Below are 20,236 nucleotides of genomic sequence, written 5' to 3'. Positions count from 1 at the left end.
ACAGTCTTACTGAGCAAACTCCTTAGGTCAGAACCCCTTTTCCAATCCAACAAATGCATCCTTCGTTGCTTCTGGTGGTGAATACAATAAGCAGGGATGGGGCGTATCTTGGGGTGTTTGTCCCTCATTTTTATAGTGTCAGTTCCTCTCTTGAAAACCATTTCCAGCTGAGATTAAGGAGATAAAGAATCTATAGAGAAGGATGTTCCCTGCTGCTTTTTCCTCACCTGTTTGATGACTCTGTTTAATGCTTAAATGCAATTAAGCAACACACACATTCCTTTGTTTGAGTCAGATCTTTTTGCCAACCTAAGTTTGGAACATGTGTTAATAACAACATACAGTGGTATCTCATAACGTCACATACAGTGTTGCCACACACATTTTTTAAGACAATAATGACCAGCAAATTATGAGTTTTTAAATGAAACCTCACAAGGATGATTACAGTAGTGCATGGGGTGTGGACACAGGGGTATATTCTGTCACGGTCTATATCTGTCTATCATATTTATATAGGGGAGGCAGCAGGGACCTATGGATAAGATGTTGGGCTAGGAGTCAGGAAACCTAGATTCTATTCCTGGTATTGTCACTCAGTATGTGGTCTTGGGCAAGCCACAACTTCTCTGTGAAATACGGATAATAATGCCTATCCATTTTGTAATGGGCTTTGAAATCCTTTCTAGAAACTCCCACTGAACTCAGACAAGGGAAAAGCTCCTAATAAACTTTGGTATGACATAATTGATAAGAATATGGCTTTATTTCTACCTGAATGTGTTTTGTTTATATTCAAAGTTCTAATAATCCATCTTTCTTAGGTACCAACGAAATGTACAGGAAGTTAGGACTCTTGCGTTGCTAATAGACTGAAGTGGTAGAGACCATGTGCAGGGCTTATTTTAGGAGGTTTATGGTACAGCAGGCATGAAGTGCTGCAAGCTGGGAGACTTCACTGTCTTCCTGAAGCCAGAATGTCAAGAGGAGACAGGTGTATGTAAGCTTCTTAGCTCTCACCGGATCAGAGGCAGGGGAGAGCAAAATAGCTAAGTATGTTCTGCAGGGATTTCCAGAGAGAGAAATGGTGGCCCAGTGCATTGGCAGGGGGGATTTTTAATACCAAATGCTCATAGTGAGCCGTTCAAATAACAATTTGGGGTCCTGTGTTCCACCAGCCTCCACGGAGGTGGCAGGCAAAGTCTGTTTGCACCTGTGAACCCCTGCACTTATATATGTCCGGGGCATTTGGTGCATGGATCAGGTTACAGCATTTTAGCAACCTGTTTGTTCATGCAAATATCTGCATGCACAGCTGCAGAGTTTTGCATTGGCATATGACTGTATTAATGTAGTCAATAGACAAGGTGGTCCTGAGTGTCTTGGGGAATATGCATTAGATAAAGCTGCTTAGCTTTATGGGGCAGGGACTGTCTTTTATTTTACGGTTGTACAGCGCCTAGCAAAGTGGGGCCTGACTTGATTGAGGCATCTTGGTGCTACTGCAGTGTATATATTAAATAAAATATTTGATTGTACATCAAGAAAAGTAATTTCTCCGTGCTTTTGTTTTGCCTGCTGAATGCAGATTTGGTGTGAAAAGCATTTGAATAAGTATATATGCATATCTACGGTTTAGAGAAATAATGGCTGTAGTTTAAGGTGTTGGGAACATCTCTCCCTTTCCTGCAGTGGCAGTAGCAGCTCAGAAAAGGGCTTCTCCCAGAGAAGATGTTTGTATGCGAGATTTCCAAAATAGTTCTTTAGTCATTTATAATGGGATGGAGGCTAAGGGATGTTCCCTGCCCCAAAGATTTTACATTGTAAAGGTCCAGTACTCCTGGTGGCTGGAGATCCTCAAGGCCAATTGTTTTCAATAAGAGCTGAGCATGCTGAGCACCTCACAAGGATCTTATGTGGCTCAGAAACCAGGGCTGTGGTAGGGTGGGTGGAGCTGGGCTCAGCCCATATCCTGGAAACATTATGGGTCCCTAAACTCAAAAATAGCCGGAATATCTCTGGAGAGCACACGTTGGAGTAGCTGCTGCAACATCCTTAGAAAGGTAGGTGTGTGTGTGTGTGTGTGTGTGTGTGTGTGTGTGTGTGTGTGTGTGTGTGTGTGTGTGTGTGTGTGTGTGTGTGTGTGTGTGTGTGTGTGTGTGTGTGTGTGTGTGTGTGTGTGTGCGTGCGTGCGTCCGTCCGTCCGTCCGTCCGTCCGTCCGTCCCCTGCCACTTCTCTGGCTTTGGTCTGTCAGCTTGTGCAGGAGGCTAGCTACCTCTGCTGGTAGTGCTCTAGGTGCTCAGTGAGAATGCAGACTTAAACAGCAGCTGTTCCTTGTACAATGTGTACAGGAGAGCTCTTGGTAGATTCTCCCAATCCTGTGAACCTGTGTAGGGCCTGGCCCTACATTAGGCAGAGCACTGAGCAGTAGATCAAGTAGGGCGGGGTCCTGTTTTCCACCTTCAAACCCATCTCCAGAGTCAAGAGTTATTCTGTATGTTCCACACAATGCAAGTATTACGGCAAAGGGACCAATGACCAGAACTGCTGTGATTGTGTGTTGCACTAACATTATTGTGAAAAACAGTGAGCAAGCAGCAAGACAAGGCAGGGAAATTCACTCTCAGGGCTATGGCATGGTCTGATATTGCTTATTCTTCATGATGATTATTCTCCTGTGGAAGAACCTCCTCATCAGTAGGGTAGGATTTTCTCTGCCAGTTCCTTCATTTGGTGCTTTATTCCCTCCCTCATTTTAGCACATGGAAGATGAAGTCCTACCAAAAGCTGGCAACAGACCTCCCACAGCCTACAGAATCCTATGCTGAAGAAGAGAGCATTGATGGGAAGCCACCCTGCCTTCGGAAGTTGTCCACTTGGTGGCTGGGTGTTGGCCTGCTGATGATGGTAGCCGTCTTGCTGAGTGGAGTCACCATGTGGATGCTCAGACAGGTGTCTGGGAGCCAGCATGAACAGACGCCCCTGGAGAAATGCAGCGCCGTCCCTGAGCCTCTCCGCTTTGACTGCTACCCTGAGAGGAACATGGTGGTGACAAAAGAGCTCTGTGAGAGCAGGGGGTGCTGCTTTATTGAACGTGACCAGCTTTTGAGGAGCAGGAGTGGGGTGCCCTGGTGCTTTTACCCCCCTGACTTCCCCAGCTACACCCTGGAGAGCCTGAACCAGACTGAGCTGGGAATGGTGGGTTTGCTGAGGAGGAAGGTGAAGGCCTATTATCCCAGAGACATTGAGAGGCTGCAGCTGAGCGTGGAGTTTGAAACAGACACTCGGTTGCACATCAAGGTGAGCTGCCTTCTCTGGTCTATGTCCCTTCCCGTCAAGGCCTCCATGCCTAGAAGGGTCCCAAGTAGGGCCTCTCAGTCCGGCTAACTAATTCCCCTGGTCTCTGCTGGCTGACACTAGCCCCTGACCAGCAGTAAAACCCATCTCATGTCTCAGTCTAGGGTTCCATCATGTCAAGCCAGACACGGCAGCCATATCCCCCTGGCACTAGCTGTTGCTGTCGTGTTGCTGAGTTTAGCTTGTTGTCAGGTCACCCCTCTGAGCTAATTAAACACTCCTTTGCCTCCTGCTTTGCTGTTTTTAAGACATGTTTTCTCCCTTTTGTAGATCACGGATTCCACAAGCCCTCGATTTGAAGTCCCCCTGGAGGTTCCTCAGGCAATGAAGAGAGCAGAGAATCCCGTATACAGCCTGGAGTTCTCCAAGGAGCCTTTTGGCCTGCTGCTGAGGCGCAGAGCCTCTGGCGCTGTGCTGTAAGAGTTCACCCTCCTCTTCTCTCTCTCCAACTTCAGCGGCTGACCCCACCCGTTAGCTCCACCTGTGGGGGCACCACAGAGCTGAAGCTAGGAGGGAAGAGGGAACTGTCTCTCTCCTCTCCTAAGCCCAAGTCTCCTACCTGCTTGGTTTATTCACCTGAGTTTGGGCGGGAAGAGCATGAGCTTTGCTGTGTCAGCATGCCCTGTAGGCTGGGGGAGACAGCTGTTCTCCCTCTTCCTCCTTCCTCAAGAACTGAGGTTTCAGATACTGTGGGGATAGGCACTGCATAAGAACCTAGAGAGGAGCACATGACTTCCTGGGCCTGGGTAGAAAGAATGCAGGGTTGACTCTGGGAACTTGGTCAATGTGGTCTTGATGTGGCTTGGCACGGAGAGGAGAAGAGTCTGTTCTTCTGCATTTACAATGTGCTTATTTGCGTAATGTGTTAATGACCTAGTGATTGTCTGGTGCCTTCCAAATGCAAAGTATTGTGTAAGTGCTAAGTGGTATTGTTTTTACGCTGCATACCAGATGGCGTGTGGGGTGCAAGTTTGGACTGGGGCCAGATACTCCGGGGAAGAAATCAGTGGGAGGGCTGTAAATTTGTGACACGCACACACACACACACACACACACACACTCTCACTCTCTGCTGGGGGAAGGGCCAGATGCTGTCCTGGTGTAAGTATGTACAGATCCATTCAGTGGCATTGTGCCCACACCCTTAAGCATGTAGCCAGTTCTACTAGGATGAGGCATGTAGAGAAGAGCTCTTTGCTTTGCTCTTCACCTCAGATGCACCACCTTTTCCTTATTTTACTGTTGTTTAAAACTTTGTGCGTTTGCTAACCCGGTCCTCTTGGGAGTAGTTTGCTGGTGGTTAGACAATCAGGAAACCTCACTCCTGTGTTGTTTCTTTTGCTTAGAGGGTTAAATATAATTTCTGAGGAGACTTTCGTTGGCACCTTGACTTGAAACCTAACCTCTGAATCAGACTGAGTCATGCTGACCTTTGGGCCAGGTTGTTCCCTGGCTCTGCATTCGGCTGGGATAGGAGAGTTCACTCAAATTGCTGAGCCATGGGATTTGTATCACAGTCTAGGAGTCTGTGCGCCGGGGTGGGTGATCTCTAGTTTGTGCAGAAGTTTGAGATCCTGGAAGGAAGGTGATTGCTATTAGCAGCAGCAGAGGAGCAGACTGACATTGTTTTAATGATATTTGACCTCTCTTGCTCTGTCCTTCCCTTGCTCCTGCTCTCTCCCTCACCCTGCTTCTTGCCCACTTTTGTATCTTCTCTCATTCCCCTCCCGCCACCCATCCAGGTTAAACACGACTGTGGCTCCCTTGATCTTCGCTGACCAGTTTCTCCAGATTTCGACTGTCCTCCCTTCCAAATTCCTCTATGGCCTTGGGGAGCATCGGAGCAGCTTCCTGCACAGCCTGGACTGGAGCACCCTGACGCTGTGGGCCCGGGATGTCCCTCCCACGGTACCATTGTCCCCTCGGTGATGTGTGCAGGGCCGGAGTCTTGTTGTTTCAACTCCACTGTTGCCCGTCAAAGGTTCCCCTTAGTGTAACAGGCCCAACCTGCACAGCTGCCTTACGTACAAGAACTGCGTTTGCTTCCTTCATAGCCCTGCTCAGAACCCGGCATCAGGTTACTTCTGAGCAGACGCACGACCCCTCTGTGCTCTGGTGTAGCGAGCACCCTCCTGTGCTGGTTTGGCAGCCCATCCTCTCCCCTCTAGAGCAGATAACGCCCCTCTTCTGGGGATGGCTCTGTGCCACTCTGGTGCACAGAGACTTACTACTTCCCAGTTCCCTTGGTAGTGGGATGGGTGGAGTCTGACTACTGACAACTCCTTCAGCAGAGCTGGGTGAGTCTCTAAGGAAGACAGAGCTCTGATGAGTGTTTTAGACCCCGAGTAACAGTGAGATGTGGGTAGGCGAAGAATGTTATGGTGTCTGCTAGGTCTTTAACATCGAGGAAGCCGTCGGTACATGGGCTTCCCCCTGCCCCTCTCTGTGGTTAACGTGAAGGGTTAGAGGAAGGCCGTGCTGGGATATGAAATCTTCCTTATCTTTGATCAGGTTCAAAGGTGACTTCTCCACTCAGCAGCAGAGGATTCTTGAGTTCCACAGGCTATTGAAGCATCTCACCAGCTTAGTCTGGGGTCTGTGTTAATAGACACTCCCCATCTGAGCAGAGTTCCTTTTGGTGTGGGACACAGGCCCTTGACGATGGAGCTGAGACCCAGCAAACTTGGGTCACATAGGAAGGAAACATCTCTTCCCTTTGGGTTTCTCTCGCCCCGTTTTACCTTTGTGTCCTTCACTCCCCTCTAGCTCTGTTTAAAGATGACTGTGTCCCATACATGGATTTATTTAATCAGTTGCCATGGGCTCACATGGCAGCCATTTGTATCTTTGCCGCTTTGAGAGAAGTATGGTAGTTGTGCCTGGCTGCCCTACTTATGCATAATTCCCTTGCTTTAAGATGCCTTCAAGAAGGGCCCTTTGTAGCTCATCATGTCCCACTCCATCACCGATCCCTTGTGTTACTGGGGTTTTTTTGTTCTTCTCTGCTGAGAATGCGCCAAGTCCCTTTGGCCTTCAGATGCAAACTTTGCAATAATCCTGGCTGCCCATTGCCCCTCTCTCTCTAGGCTGATCACGACCATCCTACATATTGGTGACCAGAACTGACATGCCTAGCCAAGATAGATCTAAATCACACTGAGCCAAGAGGGTCCAGAAGGCATCTGTCAACTGCTCCCCATGGCTCATAACTCTCCTTTCTTAGACACCTCCCTTGTTATCCATTCCGCCTTCCTTTGGGTGTCCCTAACATATTGAAAACAAGTCTCTTATCAGACAACTTCTGTTTGCAGGAGTCTTACAACCTCTATGGAGCTCACCCATTTTACCTGCTGATGGAGGAAGGAGGAGCTGCTCATGGTGTCTTCCTCCTGAATAGCAATACAATGGGTATGTGCTTTCTTATGCTGCATTGGGGTGGAGCTGGCGTTCAGGGCCTGACGAGGGAAGCCCCCCGCTTCATCAGCCTGCGTGCCCTGACGGTGGCATCTCATAGATTTTGGTGCTATTCCTAATCACTAGAAAAGGGGCCTGCTGGCTTTGGGAGCTGGAGCTGGCCGGGTGGGGAGACTGACCTGAGGTGGCAGTTCAGGAACTCGGGGCAAAGAGAAGCAGTAAAAGAGAAAGATGTGGTTTGTTGGCCCCTTTATTGAGCCAGACATCTGTTTCCTGGCTAAACTTAGGCTCTTTAGCAACTGTCAAGCGGTTTAACCACACAGACAGCTGCTGAATTGTAGTCTGAAAAGCCAGCATCTTGTGCCCCTGGTCCAGCCTGGTTCTCCTCTGATATATCTGCCCTTTAACAGTGTGACTTCTGGTGCAGCAGGGATATAAATCTGCTGGCTGCTTTTCTCACAGTTGCACCCTGCTGATGCCAGCTGTGGCTTCCACAGGCAGCTGCTATAAAGCAGCAGCCTGTCCATGCCAGCTGGGACTCCAGAACTGTGGGCATCCTCTCACTGATGGCATATTGGTACCAGCCAGGACTCCAGCAGGGTGAGCTTCCTGATGGTAGCGCCAGGCCAACAGCAAGGACACAGATACCAGGAGGTTCTTTACACCAGTGCCCTGTTAGTGCCATCTGGGGCCCTGATGTCATGAGGCTCCTCGCGCCAGTGCCATGTTCGTTCCAGCTGTGTGCGTTTTATTGCAATAGAACTCCCAAGAATAACGGTGCAGGGAAGTGCTGTGAAAACACGTCCGCTGTATCGGAGGTGTGAGAACTCTCACACACAATGCACCCTTTCCAGCAAAGCCCTCAGTCCAGCAGAAACTCGCTCTCGTGTTCAGCTCTTCATTTATCATTCAGTTCTGTGGGCTCTGGAATGGGTTCTGTGCTACAGAGGCAGAAAGCACTATTGGGCTTAGTTCTGGAATGGAAACGGTGAGAACGCCACACTGGTCAGGTCTAGAAAACAGATGTTGTAATAATCCTTTGCACATCTGCTGCACCTGAAATCCAGTGATACCAAATCACACTGCAGCCTTTAAGCCTTCAGAACCCCTGTGCAATACGGAGGTGCTATTACTCCCACTTTACGGATGGGGAATTGAGGCACAGGGCTATAGATGTATCTTTTTGCTTATGGTCATATTTGTCTGTGGGAGAGCCATGATTTGAAGTCAGGACTTCTGACCCCGTTTCATGCTTTAGCCATTGGACCACAGTTTCATTGTCTCTATTCTGTCACTTTCCAAAGAGGTGGCTCTGCAGCCAGCTCCTGCCTTGACCTGGAGAACCATTGGAGGAGTTCTGGATTTTTACATCTTCTTGGGCCCTGATCCCAACATGGTCATCCAACAGTATCAGCAGGTGATAGGTAAATATCAGTACCCCAGCCATTCTCTGTGCATCTCACCCCCAAGACAGCCTGTTGAATAACCGTTCCTTTGTATGCTTAGACATGCCCAGCATCTCCATCCCCTGCCATCACCCTCACATTTATACATTAGCACCTGTCTCACCAGATTCATCATGATGTCCTCCGCCACCAGAGGTGTTGCTTCTTCCTCATCTCCACCAGATCCTCCCTCTCATTCAGAATTGCCCTAGTCATTACCGCCTCCACCAGGGTTGCCAAGTTCGTCATTGTCTCCATTCCAATTGTGTTGTTCCAGGTTTCCCTGCCATGCCACCTTTCTGGGGGCTGGGGTTCCATCTGTGTCGCTGGGGCTATGGGACAAGCAATGAAACCTGGCAGATTGTGAAAGCCATGAGGAATTATCAGATACCACAGGTAAAATAAATACCTGCCCTCCAGAGGAGGCTAGGCAGCTCTGCAGAAGCATTTCCACACCATGCAATTCTGCATGTCTTCTTTGCAGGATGCTCAGTGGAATGATATTGATTACATGGAAGGGTACCGGGACTTCACCTTTGATCCTGAGAAGTTTGACACCCTCCCGCAGTTGGTGGAAGACCTTCACAAGCATGGCCAGTACTACGTCATGATCCTGGTATACTGACTTCTCTGACCTTCTTCCTGAATTATATGCTTAGGCCTGTTTTTGTTTCTAAAACTTCAGGCAGGTGCAGCCAGAGTTGGCATGTGAGATGTGTTCAGCTGCTCCATGAGGTGTCAGGCTCCCCACCATATGAGTTGCTTCTGTCTATTTCAGTGATAAACATTTCGACACAGAGCCTCAGCTGGTGCTGATGCCAACAGAGCTGTGCTGATTTACACCAGCTGAGGATATAGCCCTTTGTTTTTTAGCATATGCCTTACCCTCTGAGCAGGTGTGATGCTTGGCTTTGAGCAATATCCTGAAAGAGCATCAGGTACTTTTGTGGCCTTCTCTTTACTCCACCCCCTTATCCCTCTCTGCTTTGGCCTCACACAGGCCTCTGCTTGGGAGAAGTGGCTAGGACCTCTGCTGGAATCCATGAGCATGGCCTTTGGAATTTCCCCCTTTTCTGCAGGGGAGCTCTAGCGACAGGTCCAGCGTAATCCCGCTGCCTTCCTGTCTGCTCTGCGTGTAAACCTCCCAATGTCTCAATCACACAAGGAGAAACTGCTGCAGGTATCTGTCAATCAGTCTGATTCATGGGTTCTCAACCTTGGGGTTGTTCTCTGCCCCTCCTATACTGGTAAGTGGGAGACAGGTTCCATCTAGACCCCAGTTTGATGGAAGAGGGGGTCCTGGAATGGAAAAGATTGAGAACCCCTGGTCGAGCGGAGTGATTCCACTTGTTGCTGTTCCATTGGCCATATACTCAGCATTACTCCCTTCCCCCTCCCCCCAAAAAATCTATCTATAACCCAACCCTTGATCCTTGGAGAAGTGACACTTTATACAAACTTCTTTCTCACAAGTGGAAATGCTGCAGCAAGTTTCTGTTCCTCTTGGTCAATTTGGCAATAACATGTGAGCTTTAGTCAACCCTAGTTTGGTGGGCCAGGGATCCCAGGACCAGTAAGCTGTTCTCTGAGTTACTCTGGGTATATTGGTGAGGCTTCATGGAAACTGGGGGGGAGAATGTAACCTGTTCCATATGTTTCCAGGATCCTGGAATCAGCAGCACTAATCCTCCTGGTTCTTACTGGCCTTACGATGAAGGCTTGAGACGTGGCATATTCATAAATACTACTCAGGGGCAAACACTGATTGGACAGGTAAGAGGGGGAGCAACTCGGATGAAATCCTGACCCCACAGAAATCTATGGGAGTTTTGCCATTGGCTTCAGTGAGACCAAGATTTCACCCCTAGAGTTGTTAAGGGGAAAATAATAAAAATATGGTCAAGTGACCTTTCTGTCCTGTGTGCTTTGAGCCTGATTCTCTCCTTGTTCTCTGAAGTGCATTGACATCACTGGGAATTTCATTTCTGTAAAGAGGGCTGAATAGGCTGTGGGGGGAAAATACTGAGCCTAATTCTGATCTCACCCCCGTGTGACTCCAGAGTGACCTCTTGGGAATCAGTGGAGTCGCATGAACACAAGTGGAGTCAGAATCTGTTGTGTCGCCCTAGACTGTCAGTCTGCTTTTCTGGATTTCTCCCTATTTCCGGAATGATGAAAAATTGCCCCTGGTGAGCAAATCTGTGGAGTTGCTCCATTTATTACCCACAATCCACTGTGATTTCTCATCCAACTCACCCCAGGCTTATAAATTATGGGCTCCTACGGCATACCTCTGTCTCTCTTAAATACTTCAAGAAAGTTTGAAAAGCACTGGGAAAAACAGATGATGGTTATGCTAAAAATTCCCCGGGGGTGTAAAGTGCTGTGAAATCCAGACCCTTCACTCACTCTGAGCATGGTGGTACTTTACACCTGGTTTGTACTTGCTCTGCACATGTGTAAACAGTTACACAGGGTGCAAGGCAGGGAAGAATTGGGCCCCATATTTAAAAAAACACTGGTCCCATTGTTACTACTGGCACCTTAGAATATTCAAGCTGAACTGGAAAAATCAAATGGGCTTTTCAGCAGCAATGCTGCCTGTTCACCATCTGCATTTTAAATTCCACCTTCTCTACAGGGGAGAAGGTGGAATTTCAAAAGTGGACCTGGCTAAGTCTCCAGCTCCAGCCACCAGTGGCAGATAGGAAGGTCAATGGTGCGTTAAGGTGGAGGGCGGCTGGACTGCCATCTTTGCAGGTGTACAATAGGCTGTGATTCCCTGAACTCGCTCTGTTCCTTGGTGCAGCTGGCCGATGAGAGGTTCACAGAATGTGTTATTTTCTGGCCTTTCCATAGGTGTGGCCTGGCCTCACTGCTTTCCCTGACTTCTCCAACCCAGACACTTACCAGTGGTGGCTGGAGAATCTGAACCGGTTCCATACTCGCGTCCCCTTTGATGGGCTTTGGATCGTAAGTTCCTCCTTACCCCTGCTGGGTCTGAGGCTACAAAGGCAGGGGCTCTCCAAGCTACTCCCTCGTGTTCCCCCCCAGCATAGAGTATGTCTCACTTATCCCTGAAGCTTTTGTACCTCTCTGAGCTCCTGTTTTTCCAGTTTCCTTGTCCTTGACAAGCTCTGTGTCCCTGAAGAGACACATACACTGGGAGGCACGTGTCATGTGCGTCCAGTGTAAGCTTTTACTACACTGGATAAGAGGGCGCTAGGCTGCATGTTGTTCCAGGTACTGAACATGCTGGAGGTTAACAGGTCAGGACCAACGATGCAGTTAGCTTCCCAAGTCCAGGGGTGGATTAGGACTCCATCTCTGAATGGCTCAAGAAGCAAGGACAGCCATGGAGCAGTCCCACTGGGTCCTGGTGGCTTTGGCCACATGGTTGGTCCCATGAGGTGTAGGTGAGCAGCGTCTGGTCTCTGAGAAGAGATCAGCTCCCAGCTTGATAATCACCAAAACCTTATGAATGAAATTTCAACTTGACTTTCTCTGTCTAGGACATGAATGAACCATCCGACTTCAAGGACGGGTCGGTGGATGGCTGTTCCCCAGGGGAACTCGATAACCCTCCCTACGTGCCTGGTAAGAAGGGAAGGAAAATATAGGCTGTGCCTGGTGTACACAGTGTAACTTCCTTTGGTGCCACTGGGAGCTGGGCCTACTTACACCATGGCTTCATCTGACCCATAGGTTTTAGCCTCTGTATATGTATACAAGTGCGTAGATGTACATATTTGTGTGTGCTGTCTGTTCTCTGACATGCCTTTAGCACGGCATTCCCAGCACTCGGGGTTGTGCACATGGGCTCAGGTTTCAAACACAGGAACCTAACTGTGTATTCAGACACCTGCATGACCAGTTTTAGCCCTTAAGTGTTGTCTAAGGAACCTAACCATTGATATGCCCGCAGAGGGGGACACCTGGCACAGGAACCATTACCAGCTCTGCTGGCTTTATGCCAGTGCAGGGTTCCTCACTGGCTGCTGATAGCCAGAATCTAGCCCCTTTGTACCATATGAGCAGCCTAGAGATCTGGCCCAGAGGCTACTGAATAGTGTGTGAGGCGCAGGTAGCTGTATCTGGGTGCAGGTGTTTGCTGGCTTCCGTGCTGCACAACACTTCTTCTCACAGCCTCTCTCCCTCCCCATCAGCCGTGCTGGGCGGGTCCCTCTCTGCAAAGACCGTGTGTGCCTCGGCGAAGCAGAGCACCTCCGTGCACTACAACCTCCACAACCTCTACGGGCTGATGGAAACCAAAGCCACAGCTAGGTAATGGCCAGCGCTTGCTGGGCGTGCGTCGGCCTGCCGACTCCAGTGAACAGGTTCACATCCGGTGTCAATGAATGGCTCCACAGAACGGTGTCCGAGACACCAGCGTGAGGCATCTCGCCCGCAGGGGGCCGGTCTCTCCCCAACGCACTGGCTCCAGTCTGGGGTTTGAGCGCCTGATCCGGGTTCCCTCGCCTTGCCAAGCTGTGCTTGGGTCTCAGAGCTGCATTGGGTGTGGAGCTGCTGCCCCGAGTCACTGCACTGACTATGCCCTTGGTTTTGAGTCTCACAGCTGCCCCGGCCTGGTCCCGGTGCCCAAGTCTCCTCCTTGTCTTCCAGCGCCTTGATCCAGATCCGAGGGAAACGCCCGCTTGTGATTTCTCGCTCCACCTTCCCCAGCCAGGGAAGGTACTCGGGACACTGGCTCGGTGACAACAGGAGCAAGTGGAAGGACATGTACTGGTCAGTCCCAGGTGAGTGGCTCTCCCGGCAACAGGCAGGCCTCTCACAGATACCAGCCTTCACCCACTGGGGACAGGATCACCCTCCGAGACTGGCCTGTGTCCTCCCTAGTCATGATGGCTCCTCCCTTCCCACGTGCTGGGCAGCAGCTCCTCCATTAAAGAGCCACAGGAAATTGCACCTTATTGCTGGCCTGTAATTGAGATGGGGCCTTTCCCTGTTACCATCTGGGAGGGCAGCCGAGAGTCTGGAGCCTGCTCCCAGCTCCAGGACTGGCTGCGATGGGAGCCGGCTGCCAGCTTGCAGGCATCGGGGCAGCTGTTTGGTCCTGTGGTGGGTGAGATGTAGCCCCCCCAGGCATGTCCCCAGGCATATACGTGTCGCAGTCTGTACAAGGGAACAGCACGGGGCATCAGTCTGAGTGTTGTCCCGAGGAGGATCATGGGAGATCCTCTCCAGGTGTCCCTGGCTGCTTCTGGACTCCATGCCTCTGTGTTTGCAGGGGTGCTGAGCTTCAATCTCTTTGGGATCCCGCTGGTTGGGGCGGACATCTGTGGGTTCTCAGGCACCACCTCGGAGGAGCTGTGCACCCGCTGGATGCAGCTCGGAGCCTTCTACCCCTTCGCCCGAAACCATAACACCCAGAATGAAAAGGTAACAGGGAGGCCCATCCCGAGGGACAGCAGCACCCATGGGGGCCCAGGGCTGATGCAGTCCCCGGAGGGCGGCATTCAAATGGGGGAAGGGCCCAGAGCAGTACAGAGAGGTCACTGCTAGGAGGCGACGGGGGATGGTTGCTGCTGGGAGCGGGCAAGGGGTGTTGGTCATCCGTTCTCCACAGCTCTCTGGGATGGACTCTGGGTAGAGCCTGTTTGTCCGTCTGTCCTGCCTGTTGACACTCTGGTTGTCTGGCCTGCCCAGGCCCAGGATCCGGTGGCGTTTAGCTCGGTGGCGCGGACGGCCATGAAGGAGGTGCTGCTGACGCGCTATGCCCTGCTGCCCTTCCTCTACACGCTCTTCCACCGGGCACACCTGCAGGGCCACACCGTCGCTCGAGCCTTGTTCTTTGAGTAAGAAACTCCTGTTACAGCTATGGATGGTTTCCTGCCCCATGGGCAATCCACACGGGGGGCATGGCCCCCCGACCCCTGGTGGGCATGCCTGCCTCCCTCCCCTCCCCCAGGGGAGCACAGCCCGCCTCTCTTCCCCTGGCGGGCACCCTCTGACCCATGGGCCCCTCCACTCCTTTCTGTGGGTGGGCCTGGCCCTGCCCTTCCAACCCATGAAAGCTGATGCCATGGATCTACAAGCAGGCATGAAGTCGCAGACCATGGTGCCACTAATCTACAGGCAGGTGCCACCCCCGTTGGTGCTGACAGCAAGTGGAAAGTGACTGTGCAGTGGCTTGAATGCTAGTTTGGGGGCACTGGCCCAGTTCAGACTGCAGGGCCCAGAGGTCTGTGGCATCAGCAGCTCAGCTCTGAGGCACCCCCTTCCCACTGTAGGTTTCCACAGGACGTGATCACGTACTCGATTGACAAGCAGTTTCTGTGGGGGCAGAGCCTGTTGGTGACACCCGTGCTGGAGCCTGGAGTGGACTCTGTGATTGGCTACTTCCCCAGAGGGGTGTGGTACGATTACTACTCGGTAAGGAGCAGTGCATGCTGGGAGGCGGGGCAAGGTGGATTTGTGCCTTCCCCTACCCAAGGGGTCTGGAGACCCCAGCTGCAAATGGCCCCTCACCTGACAGAGCCCTGCAGCCTGTGAAACTAACCGGGTTGCTGTCTGTGTCAGAAATCAGAGCAGGCGTGGGTCCCTGTGCCAGAGGGGATGGGGAGGGAGTGGGGCAGGAGTGGCCAGTGCACCTCCGACCTGCCCTGCCTGTCAATCTGCTCTTCCCTGGGATGGGAGCTCACCATAGCCTCCTGTCCTGTCCTCTGGGCTTGGCCATTGAGGAGAGCAGGAATCAGAGGGTCGGAGAAAGTCCTTCCCAGTCACCCACAGACCAGCAGGTGGACACCACTGCCACCATCAGAGACTGCAGGAAAGGGTTTTGGCCACGGCCTCATTTCTGAGCATGCCCTCCTGCCCTGTGTGTGTCTGTGCTCCCGCTTCTGTGCTGCCTCTGCTCCGTGCTTCTGCCTCCGTGCTCCCCCCTGTGTGTGTCTGAGCCCCGGGCTGGTGCCCGTGGTCTGTGCTCTCCCTGCTCCGCATGCCTGTGTCTGTGCTCCCCTGGATTGGTGTCCTGCCCTGCGTGTGGTGGGTGTGGGGTGCGCCAGTGCGCATGGCCTGTGCTGTGTACGAGTCCCAGGGCCTGTGGCCTGCTCTCCCCCCTGCTGCCTGTGTGTGGTGGATATGGGCCTGGCTGGTGCCCATGGCCTCAGGGGGTGGTTCTCCAGACCCGTGGGCAGATGGCCTCTCCCTCTTAACCACCCTGCTGCCCACACCCCGTGTGTCTGTCGCTGCCTCTGCAGGGCTCCTTTCTGAACAGCAGTGGGGAGAGCCTGAAGATGGCTGCTCCGCTGGACCACATCAACCTGCACATCCGGGAGGGCGCCATTCTCCCCACCCAGGTGAGACTGCTCCCACTGCTGCATCTGGAGCACAGGAATAACCCTCGTCCCACACTCCAGATCCCTACATCTGGCTGCCTGCTGCCTGGCTCCGGGACATGTCAGTCGCTCGCCCTGCCCAGGAGGCGCAGGACTGTCTGCAGTACCGGGAGGCTGCCCTGACTGGGCTGGTCTCCGTGCTGCAGCCGAGGAGGTGACGCTCCTCAGGGGTCTGGGTCAGGAGCTTTCCTGAGATGCCTCCCTTGGCACAAACGGGTGGGAGGGCGGGGGAAGGATCTGTGCTCTCTAGGTCATTGTCTTCACTCCGTGGTGTATTCACTGCTATGGCCTGCCCCATGCCTGGTCCTCCACACCTGGAGCCCTCAGCGGGGCGCCTGGTCTCAGCAGTTGGTCTCTTGAACCCCAGAAACCCGGGAGCACCAGCTGGGTGAGCAGCGGGAACCCCCTGCGCCTGATCGCGGCCCTGTCCCAGAATGCCAGCGCCTGGGGGGACCTCTTCTGGGATGACGGCGAGAGCCTGGACACCTTTGAGAGGGGTGACTACTCCTACCTGGTGTTCAACGTCACGCAGGTAGGGGGCCCCCGCCTCGGGGGTGGAATGTGCTGCCCTCCCACCCCCCAGAGCCACAGGGCTGCTCTGGCCCCAGACAGCTGGAGCTGCCTGGCCCATTGTGGGAGTGCAGATCCTCCTGCCTGAATGGGGCTATGGTGTGGACTCGGGTCTCTGGACCTGGCCAGCTGGGGGAGCTGGGATCAGGGCCTGTGGCTGGTGCCCTCTGCTGGTGAGTGCTGGGCTCAGTGTGCTTGTCTCAGTACCTGGGGTTGGGGGCCAGAGCAGCTGCAATTGCACATGTGGGGGCAGGGACTGTGTGATAGCCAGGCCGTGGCCAACAGGAGCAGTGGAGGGCTGGGGCTGCCCTTGGGCGTGGGGGCGGGTGCTGTAGACGTGGCTACCGGTGCCCACGTAGTCTGGGCACCAGCAGGCCCCACCTCTCGGCATCTCGCCTAGAATGTCTTCACCTCCACTGTCCTTCACGCCAACGTGGAAGCCACCTACATCACTGTGGATGTGCTGAGTGTCTATGGGGTCCGGGAGAAGCCCAGCAGAGTCACTGTCAACGGCAAAGAGAATCCCTTCTCCTACCTGGACAACCAGGTAACCCAGCCCCCGCCAGCGCCTGGTATATCCCTCCCCTGCCCAGCGATGACCGGCTCCTTCCCCCGTCAGCGCCCCATGTGCCCTCTCCCGCCCAGCGATGACCGGCTCCTTCCCCAAGCCACACGCTCTGCTCTGGCTCTGGCAGGGTCACGTCTCTGTCCTGCGGTCGTGAGTTTGTTGCTCTCAGGCTCTCTCTGCCTCTGGCTGGGCCGTGCAGAAGGGCAGGCACTCCAGCCTCCTCCTCTGCCGCCCATTGGCAGCTGGCCTCACCCCGCTCTCCGAGCCTCTGGTCTGGGAGTAACCCAGAGCGCCTGGTGCTGCTCCCTGCGCTGCACTGGGCCTGTGCGCCGAGCGGAGAGAACTGGGAGATGGGAAGGGCTGTTAGTGGTTAGAGCAGGGCGGTGGGAGTCAGGACACCTGGGTTCCATTCCCATGCCCCAAGGGGATAGTGAGCTCAGCTCCTTGTTTGCACAGCACTTGGAGGTGTTCACTGAGTGGGCAGGTGCAGATGCTGAGGGTTGTTCTAGCCCATTGCCCTGCCCTGCTCTGCCCCTTAGTGCCAGTTTACTCTCCCCCCCAACCATCGGCTGTCACGTCATGGGGCAGCACGGAGCGTGCTCCAGCTGTGATGGGGGTGTGCGCCCAGCCTGGCCCGGCGCTGTGTGCTGCATGGGGCCCCCGCGTCCCACTTTGAGCTTGAGTTTCTCTCTCTACTGCAGGTTCTCACGGTGAGCGACCTCAACCTCAACCTCAGCCAGGGATTCTCCATCCGCTGGCTATGATGGCCGCACGCGCCTGGGATGGCTGAGCTGGAGCTGGGCTCTGGAGGCTTCTCCGTCCGTCCGTGTGTCTGTGTGGGGGGTGGGGATAGAGGTGTGCTTCTGTGCATCCGTGTGCATGCGCGCACACGCCAAGGCCCCGGCTGTGGGGTGCCGCTCTGGCTGGCTCTGTGTCCCAGCTCAGGGCTGCCTCCCTCCCACAGCGGTTTGGACATAGACTCTGGGTTCCACAGCTGCTTCGTGCCTGAGCCCAGCAGGGCTGCACAGCCTGCCTTTCCTGGCTCTCCCTGTCCTGCCTTCGCCTTTCCCCACGGGACTACTCCTGCAGGCCAGCGAGAGCCAAAAACTGCCCTGCCCATGCCCCCGCCCCCGAGCTCCGCCTGAAGACGCGCTCTGCCTTGGCCCTGGACGCAGGGTTTATGTTTAAAGACTCGGCTGTCCCATGCTCTGGGGGGCTGGTAAGAGGCTCTGGTCAGCGATTCTGTTCGCCTGTCTCCCGACACCAGCATACCAAGGTCTCCTGTGCCCCGGCTTTCACACTCTGCTGGCACGGTGCAACCCTGAGGGCGTCAGCGTGCTGGGGTGGGGCGTGTGCTGTGCAGTACTGCAGCACACGGGGGGTGGGAAGGGAAGCACTGCTGGCAGTGCCAGCGTACACAGGGCTCCATGGGGGCCCTGGGTCTCCACCCCTCGGCCCACCAGACCCACATGGCACCGCGGGAGCAGCCTCAGCGCTAGCGACAGTAGTGGGATTTTCAGAAGGAAGCTGAGAGCCGTCCAGAGCCGGGTCTGGCTGTGACGTGGGTGTCAGTGCTGGGAGAGGTTAGGGAAAGACCCCTGACTGCTCCTCTTGGTGCTGCTCTGTCTGAGATGAATAAAGGCAAGTGGAGGTGGCTGCTGTCTGGCTGTTGTTTCTGGGGCAGGGTGAGTCTGTCCTGGCATTCACTGCACACACTACCTGCCTGCAGTGTCCCCGCCAGGCCAGGCTGTGTCCATGCCATGATGGAGACCTGTTCACTTCCCTGTTCCCGTGGCCTCCCCTCCTGCCCCCTTTGGTGTGTCCTTTCCACCTGTTGTGTGCAGGGAGGGCCCAAGCCCTCTCCCCATCACACTGCTATTTTTAGCCTGCTCGCTGGAACAGAGCTAGCACCTGTAGGTCTACCAGAGCTGGGAACGACACCCTAGCCCACCCCAGAGCTAAGCTCCTCTGTAAACTGGGGACAACAGCACTGCCCTGCCTCCCAGCAGGGAGGGGGACTGAGGATTGAGCATCTCACAGTGGCTAATGGGTCTACTCTTATGGGGGGGTCAGGGGTGGCTCCAGGCACCACCATGCCAAGCACGTGCCTGGGGCGGCAAGCCATGGGGGGCGCTCTGCCGGTCGCCGCGAGGGCGGCAGGCAGGCTGCCTTTGGCGGCTTGCCTGCGGAGGGTCTGCAATCCGTGGGACTGGGGACCTCCCACAGGCAAGTGCTTGGGGCGGCAAAATGCCTAGAGCTGCCCCTGGGCGGGGGTGGCTCTGGCTGCAGTGGTGCAGCTGGTGCTGGGCCATGCAGGGGCTCCCTGGCCCCCGCTGCTGTCCTGCCCGGTCTCAGGTGGGCGCCCTGGGAGGACCCCCCCATCCAGGTCCTGTGGCTTGGAGCTGCCCAGCACCGGGTGGCGCTGCAGAGCTGGCGGGTGGGAGCTGTCCCGGGCTCGCGGCCAGGCGAGGTGTAGGTCACTGCTCTGGCCACCAGGTGTCATCACCTACGCGCCGCCCTTGTGTGTGTGACGGGTGGGGGAGGGGGGCGGTTAGTGGCTGCGGATGCAGCTCCCGCTGCTGGACGCTTGAGGGCGACGCGCGGGTACCGTTCTCCCGTCACGCCGCCAGGTGGCGCCCAGCCCTGCCCGGAGCCTTTGAGTCGTCGGACAGGGGCAGGCTCCGTTTTGGTTCCGGGTCACTCACAGGGCGACAGTGGCCGTTTCTGGTTCCGGTGTCAGCGGGCCCGGCTTTGAGCGGTAGGTGGGTGCAGCCCGGGTCCCGTCCCCCCACCCTCCTCCGGGGTCAGCGCGAGGCGGGGCGGGTGAATGGCGGGGGGAGGGGCTGGGATGGGGGCGGTGAATGCCGGGGGGGCCGGGTGAGTAGCGAGGGGGCGGCGCGGGCGGAGCGGGGGTTGGACGAGTGGCGGGTGGTTTAGCTGGGGGGGGTTGGATGAGTGGCGGGGGGGGTGGTTTAGGTGGGGGGGGTGGATGAGTGGCGGGGGGAGGGGTTGGATGAGTGGCGGGGGGAGGGGGTGGTTTAGCGGAGGGGGTTGGATGAGTGGCGGGGGGGGGGGGTGGTTTAGCTGGGGGGGTTGGACGAGTGGCGGGGGGAGGGGGTGGTTTAGCTGGGGGGGGTTGGATGAGTGGCGGGGGGAGGGGGTGGTTTAGCTGGGGGGGGTTGGATGAGTGGCGGGGGGAGGGGGTGGTTTAGCTGGGGGGGTTGGATGAGTGGCGGGGGGAGGGGGTGGTTTAGCTGGGGGGGTTGGATGAGTGGCGGGGGGAGGGGGTGGTTTAGCTGGGGGCGGTTGGATGAGTGGCGGGGGGAGGGGGTGGTTTAGCTGGGGGTGTTGGATGAGTGGTGGGGGGAGAGGGTGGTTTAGCTGGGGGGCGTTGGATGAGTGGCGGGGGGCGCGAGGCGGCAGCGAATGGCGGGTTAGCTGGGGAGGGCGAGGGCCGAGGCTTACGGGGAGGGGGGTTGGGTGAGTGGCGGGGGGGGGCACGAGGGGATGGCGAATGGCGGGG

The 20,236-nt window shown here is 54.9% G+C and overlaps 2 protein-coding genes across 4 annotated transcripts in view; both read left to right on the top strand.

Annotated features, from left to right (window-relative positions):
* Positions 1 to 930: 930 nt before the first annotated feature.
* On the top strand, positions 931 to 18,367 carry LOC123343807 (lysosomal alpha-glucosidase-like). Its single transcript, XM_044979221.1, is given in 21 exon segments — positions 931 to 1,032; positions 1,034 to 1,053; positions 2,761 to 3,301; positions 3,629 to 3,774; positions 5,101 to 5,266; positions 6,670 to 6,766; positions 8,077 to 8,196; positions 8,495 to 8,613; positions 8,702 to 8,833; positions 9,880 to 9,990; positions 11,077 to 11,190; positions 11,730 to 11,814; positions 12,384 to 12,501; positions 12,841 to 12,974; positions 13,466 to 13,617; positions 13,885 to 14,033; positions 14,469 to 14,610; positions 15,438 to 15,536; positions 15,943 to 16,107; positions 16,546 to 16,692; positions 17,415 to 18,367. Coding segments are annotated over 21 exon segments (2,922 nt in total). The 3' UTR covers positions 17,478 to 18,367.
* A 1,005-nt stretch (positions 18,368 to 19,372) lies between these two features.
* The window catches only part of INTS1 (integrator complex subunit 1), a 35,688-nt gene continuing 34,824 nt past the window's right edge, over positions 19,373 to 20,236 (top strand). The window contains exon 1 of one of the 3 annotated variants that reach the window (XM_044980421.1): positions 19,373 to 19,471. The gene's annotated coding sequence lies outside the window, so the exon portion shown is untranslated. Of the gene's footprint in view, positions 19,476 to 20,236 lie in introns of all 3 variants that reach the window. The other 2 variants (XM_044980422.1, XM_044980423.1) reach the window with 2 other exon arrangements.

Source organism: Mauremys mutica, chromosome 11 (genome assembly GCF_020497125.1).
Source record: "Mauremys mutica isolate MM-2020 ecotype Southern chromosome 11, ASM2049712v1, whole genome shotgun sequence".
In the NCBI taxonomy this organism is placed as follows: domain Eukaryota; kingdom Metazoa; phylum Chordata; order Testudines; family Geoemydidae; genus Mauremys; species Mauremys mutica.
This window is presented reverse-complemented; position numbering and strand designations above follow the sequence as displayed.